The 6,696-nt window shown below is 39.6% G+C and overlaps 1 protein-coding gene across 1 annotated transcript in view; it reads right to left on the reverse strand.

Annotated features, from left to right (window-relative positions):
- LOC106882604 (uncharacterized) overlaps positions 1 to 6,696 on the reverse strand; it is a 137,282-nt gene that overhangs the window by 84,025 nt on the left and 46,561 nt on the right. The window contains exons 21-23 of the mRNA XM_052966906.1: positions 5,454 to 5,547; positions 3,729 to 3,854; positions 385 to 537 (exon numbers count right to left, since the gene is read on the reverse strand). Of these exons, the coding sequence (XP_052822866.1) occupies positions 385 to 537; positions 3,729 to 3,854; positions 5,454 to 5,547 (373 nt within the window). The remainder of the gene's footprint in view (positions 1 to 384; positions 538 to 3,728; positions 3,855 to 5,453; positions 5,548 to 6,696) is intronic.

A 6,696-nucleotide genomic window follows, 5' to 3' on the forward strand; every position in this document is an offset into this window, starting at 1 on the left:
ATATGTGTGTGTGTGTGTGTGTGACATATATTCAATATATACATGTGACATACATACATATGTATATAAATGCAAACAGCAATAAGGATAAGGAGAATGGTAGCAATAAGAATGGTCATAGTTCTTATTTACAAAAAAATGACTAAGCTTTGTCAGAAACATTTCAACTTCTATATTTGACGTATCTTCATTGTCCTGTGGGAATATGTGGAGATTATGATAGGAAGATGTGGACAGGAGTTATGGTGATGGTGACGGAGATGGTGATATAATGGCAATGATGATGATGATGATGATGAGGAAGAGGAGGAGGAGGAGGAGGAAAAGGAAGGATATATGAAATGGCATTAAAAAAAACTAAGGAAGTTAAGAATTAAAACCTACTATAGTATTTGATTCGATTGGTTTCAGATCAACAGATCTTGCAATAACCTTCAAATGGATGGAGTATTTCTGTCCAGCAGCCAAACCCTTCACTTGTAAAGAGTTAAAGTTTGGAAAAATCAGGGTACTATAGTTCACGTTGTTGAGAAACAACTGAAATACAAACAAAATAAGAAGAATATTACAACAAACAAGAAGTAATACTTCTAATATGGATGTAACTTAGAGTAAATAATTATGCAAGATTACAGCATTTTTCATATTATGTATGTAACTTCTTTGCTTGTGTGAATGTTGTGCACAAGCATGTGTATGTGTGTGAGTGTGCACATGCATGTGTGTGTGTGTGTGTGTCTGCATGTGTGTGTGCGTATATGCACACACACATAAATATAAACAACGGCGAAATGCTTAGCGGTGTTTCGTCTGCCACTACGTTCTGAGTTCAAATTCCGCCGAGGTCAACTTTGCTTTCATCCTTTCGGGGTCGATTAAATAAGTACCAGTTATGCACTGGGGTCGATGTAATCGACTTAATCCATTTGTCTGTCCTTGTTTGTCCCCTCTGTATGTAGCCCCTTGTGGGTAGTAAAGAAATAACACATAAATATAAACATGTACATATACCAGATTGAGTCAAAAGTTTTTTCATATTTCAAGCTTTAAATAATAGTTCAAAACTAATTACATGTGAAAAGTGTTTATTCATCAAGATATGTCCCACTGTATTCTGTTGCTTGTTGCCATTGTTGTGCCAGAAGATCAATTCCATGCTTATACTATTTGACTGGTTCAGAGGCAAAAGACTCCCAGCTCCTGTTTTCAACCACGTCACCTTGTTAAACTTCTTCTGTCCAGGCAGGAAATGGACCATAACACAGAAAAGTGACAATCTGACTGAGCAAGGTCTGCACTGTAAGTAGGGTGTGGCAGCACTTCCAACCCCTCAAGTTCCTCAAATTTTGGCTTGGTCACATTGGCAGTATACGCTGAGGCATTTTCATGATGTAGGAGTGTGTATTTTTGATTGACCAACGATGGGCTGCAGGCTTTCTAAGCATCATATACTCACTGTAGTTGATGAGCATAAAGGTTAGTATTTACAGCATGACCATCTGAGACAAACTCAAAATGCAACGAGCCCTTGAGATTCCACCAAACACATGACATGACCTTCTCATCAAACTGCTCTTGTTTGACAACATGTTTTGAAGCCTGATTGGAATATAGTCTCTGATTTCTTGTATGAAGATGACGAAAATAGATTCATTTTTCATCCTCATTTACAATTCAACACCAAAAATGAGCATCTTGAGTATTTGTCAGCAGTTTTAGAAATAATTCATTTCTAAATCTCTCAGAGAGATTTATGCAGTAGTGATACGATGAAGTAGTTGTATGCTGTCAACTTAATGTGACAGTCCCCCGAAGGGAATAATACTACTGTTGGTTAGACCTAGGAAGCTGCACCGCTTCCTGTTGGCCTTGACACATTTCCTGTGTCCTTATGTTTGCAAGGGGGAGACAAGCATCTTCGACTAGCAGGTCATGCTACTCCAGACTGATGATGAGCAAAGACTCAGAAACATGTCTCTGGATGCAGGCTTAGCTGGGCGGAGGTGCTTGTCTCCCTCTTGTAAACATAAGGACACAAGAAATGTGTCAAGGCCGACAGGAAGTGGTGCAACTTCCTAGGTCTAAACAACAGTATTATTATTCCCTTCAGGGGACTCTCACATTAAGTCGACAGCATACAACTACTTTGTCAGCAGTTGTTTGCAAATGTTCAATCGTTGTTGAGCCTGGTTATTGATCAGTTCATGAGGAGCTGCTCAACAGCATCTGTTCACAAGGTTGAACTTATGAAGGTGTCAACTGACGATGCTTTGTGAAGGACCAAGTTCTGCCAACAATGTATGAGTGCTTGTGCTTGTAAAATAGAACCATGTGTGTGTGTGATGGAGTATGTAGAAGTGGGAGACCTAGGAAGACATGGGGATGAAGTATTGAAGAATGACATAAGAATGCTGAACCTTTTGGGTAAGATGACAAAGGATGAGATACTTGGTACTTTGCCGTACTCAAGAAGACCTGTACTCCCCAGAAGAAGTGTTAAGGCTTGTCCCTCTGGTAGTGTAAAGCACTTGTGGTGGTGCCACATAAAACCACCTGTGCAATGCCATGTAAAAGTGCCCATGCAGTGCTACTTAAAAGTCCCCATGTGGTGCCGTGTAAAAGCACCCAACACACTCTGTAAAGTGGTTGGCATTTGGAAGGGAGTCCGGCTGTAGAAATCATGCTAAATCAGACTGAAGTCTGGTGCAGCTCCCCAGCTTGCCAGCTCTGGTCAAACCGTCCAACCCATGCCTGCATGGTCAGCAGACGTTAAATGATGACGATGATGATGATGATGAAGATACACACACACACACACACATATGTGTATATTTCATGCAAATATATACAGCTGTTACCAGCGTTGCCTTACAGGCACTTGTGGTGGTGGCACGTGAAAAAACATTTGAGCGAGATCATTGCCAGTGCTGCTGGACTGGCTCCTGTGCAGGTGGCATGTAAAATACACCATTTTGAGCATGGCCGTTGCCAGTACCGCCTGACTGGCCCTCGTGCTGGTGGCACGTAAAAGCACCCACTACACTCTCGGAGTGGTTGGCGTTAGGAAGGGCATCCAGCTGTAGAAACTCTGCCAGATTAGATTGGAGCCTGGTGTAGCCATCTGGTTTTCCAGTCCTCAGTCAAATCGTCCAACCCATGCTAGCATGGAAGGCGGACGTTAAATGATGATGATGATGACACTAATTTAACATTTCAAGGCCCTAATAGATGAATATTCATTGATTCATTGATATTATTACGCCTCCTAGTGACCTGACACCAACAGACTTGACTGGGAACTTATATTTAGCATGTAACATTCCTAATATTCTTTCATTATCCAGCCATCGTGTCCTGGCTTATTACACTGCATAACATGTTTAAACCTGTTGAATAGTTAGCTTCCATTACACTTCATTTATTTTGTTTCCTCTTACAAACCTGTTCAATTCTCTATGTTTTATGTTGTTTTTATTGGAATGTTCCAATCCTAAATTTTTTAAACTTTTTAATGCTTTACTTTATGATTTTGAAGTCATGACTATATCAGTGCTGTAGTGTGGGTTTTGACCACCCTATGTTGTAGCCAAATTAGCCATTCTCTTCTTTGACCCTTTAGCATTCAGTTTATTCTGTCAAATGTAATGTTTAGATATGTAATGTTTTACTTACTACTGAATTTAAATAATTGATCAACAAAAAACAAAACTGCTAAAAAATTTACTCACTTTATATCCACTGACCAGTTCAATCAGTTGGCTAGTTAGTCTATTCCAGGTCAGAAGAATCTTTCCTGATCCCATAGATTCCAAACGAATACAAGGCTCACATGACCACCATTTCCATAAAATCTCCTGTTGATATAAAACATACATCGTGAACTAAGACTTGCTACTTCACAAATATATTGCTGAAAAGGGATGATGAAAGCTGGTGACAGAGGTAAGACATACCGTATTGTCAAAGATTAGGTTAAAAAATATGGGAGTTTCTTATACATGGATAGTATTATAATCCCTTACAAAACCATTTCACCAAATTTTAAGCCCCCCCCCCCATATTAGGGGTTTCCTTATGGATGTTAAAATATGGTATATATGAGGCAAGTACCTGTTTTCCTATGTAGCAAGTCAGATCAGCATGGCTCTGCAACTTCAATGGTGCTGATGATCCTGAGATGAAGGACTTAAGATCAAATACCAGCTAGTTGATGCACTAGGCGGGGACTCATTCCAGTAGAGGGCATTGGTGTGCTGTAAAGCCGTTGACAGGAAGACTTTGAAATGGTGTGCATTCTCTCTCAAGGACCCCTGAAACCTGCTTGCATCTGGTATGCAGAGCTTTCAATTTATGGCACTTGCACAAGCAAGCTGCTTGCAAGTCTCTGAGCATATTTTAACTAGATTCATCTTGATGTATTCCTTATATTTTGAGATAGTTCAGATATAGGTGCAGGAGTGGCTGTGTGGTAAGTAGCTTGCTTACCAACCACATGACTGCAGCCATGCTGGAGCACCACCTTTAGTCGAACAAATTGACCCTAGGACTTATTCTTTGTAAGCCTGGTACTTAGTCTATCGGTCTCTTTTGCTGAACCGCTAAGGTACGGGGACGTAAACACACCTGGAAGCATGTTATTGGGAAGAGCCAATAACATTACACCAATAATATAATATAATTGATTTAAGACCATATTCACTCCCTACTGTATGCTCTAACTCAATTTTAAATACATTTGCATCTTGGAGTTAACTCCCTTGCTGTTCTTAACAAGAATTATCATTAACACTAATGCACCTTTCTCTTCAATGTGGTTGTCATTTTAAATGATTAGTCATTGTTTTCTGTGTGTTCATGCTATTATGTATATTAACTCACATTTAACTTTGATTCACATGATTAAATATTGACATTGACGAATAAATATGCTAAGCAGACACATGTTTCTTTTTTGTATTTGCTTTGCAAGATTCTTAATGGGAACCTGTGTGTTGGAATAGATTCTGCTGTATCTTAGGAGGGCCATTATGCCAATAATAAACACACACACTGGTTCAATTTCATTTCTTTATTATTCATCAATTGGTTAACTCTTTACTCAACTAATTAATCAATTATTTGATTAACCATTTATTTACTCAATCAATCAGTTGTGTTTGTATCAGTCAAACCTGAAGCTAACCTAGGGTATGTCATTGAAGAGACCATAGATAATGACAAAAGAACTTTGACAAAGATAAGTGATTGATTGATTAACTGAATGATTAATCAAACAATCAGCTTGTTAGTTTGTTAAATAGTTAACCAATTGATGAATAATAAAGAAGTGAAATAAACCAGTGCATGTGTTTATTATTGGCATCATGAGCCTCCCTAGATATTTGTTTTCATACCCAAACTAAAAAATTGCATAAGCTTCATATTGAACAAAAACACATGATCTATACACTTACTTTTGGTCCATCTTCTGTGACATAATCCACTGATCTTGCCCTGGAAGCAGTTGGTCTTACATCAGGGCTCACTGTTGGGGAAGAATAAAACCGTCTGCAAAACATTAAACAGAAAAAGGGATCCAATAGAAAGGGATTTTGTACAACTTGACTCAGGACAAATTAGAAACCAAAGACCACAAGGCATGGGAAATAGAACAGTGTGCTCTTTGCTGAGTGGTCAGTATTAGGAAGGGCATCCAGCTGTAAAAGCTTTGCCAAAACTGACCTCACCTGTATTTGTGCCACGTAAAAAGCACTCCATCTACTCTGCTGGGTGGTCAGTATTAGGAAGGGCATCCCACCTGTGCTTGGGCTACGTAAAAAGCACTAAGTCCATTCTGCTGAGTGGTTGGTGTTAGGAAGAGCATCCAGCTGTAAAAACCTTGTAAAAACAGTGACAGAAGTCTGGTGCAGGCTTCGGCCTGGCTGGCTCTTGTGGTACCATCCCACCCGTGATAGCATGGAACACGGATGATGATGATGATGATGATGATGATTGCTATCAATGAAGTGTTATCAAAAATCTTTTTGATGTTACTTGTCTTCTCGTTTATCTTTTACTTCTTTCAGTCATTAGACGGTGGCCAAGCTGGGGCACTGCCATGAAGAATTTTTAGTCAAATGAATCAGTTCAAGCACTTATGTTTTTTAAAGCCTGGTACATATCCTATCAGTTTTTTTTTTGCTGAACTGCTAGGTTATGGGGATGTAAACACACCAACACCGGTTATTAGATAGTGGTGGGGGACAAACACAGACACAAAGACACACACACACACACACACACACACACACACATGCACACACACACATACATGAACACACACACATGCACACACACACACATACATGAACACACACACATACATGAATACGCACACACACACACATGATGGGCTTCTTTCAGTTTCCATCTACCACAAGTCTTTGTTCAGCCTGAGGCTATAGTATAAGACACTTGCTCAACGTACCTCACTGTGGGAATGAACCTAGAACCATGTGGCTGGGAAGCAAACTTGTTACCACACAGCCACGCCTGTGTCTTGCTAGAAGTAGCAGTCAAATCTGCCTTAAATTATACCCTGCATGTTGGAATAAAGTGTTCCTCGGCATATTGTATCTGTCTGGAAGAAATATAGGGTGTTCATAGTTTGAAGATCTTTGATTGTTCATGTGCCAGCATGAAGCTCTTCCTCCTCCT

This window comes from Octopus bimaculoides, chromosome 4 (genome assembly GCF_001194135.2).
Source record: "Octopus bimaculoides isolate UCB-OBI-ISO-001 chromosome 4, ASM119413v2, whole genome shotgun sequence".
Taxonomy (NCBI): domain Eukaryota; kingdom Metazoa; phylum Mollusca; class Cephalopoda; order Octopoda; family Octopodidae; genus Octopus; species Octopus bimaculoides.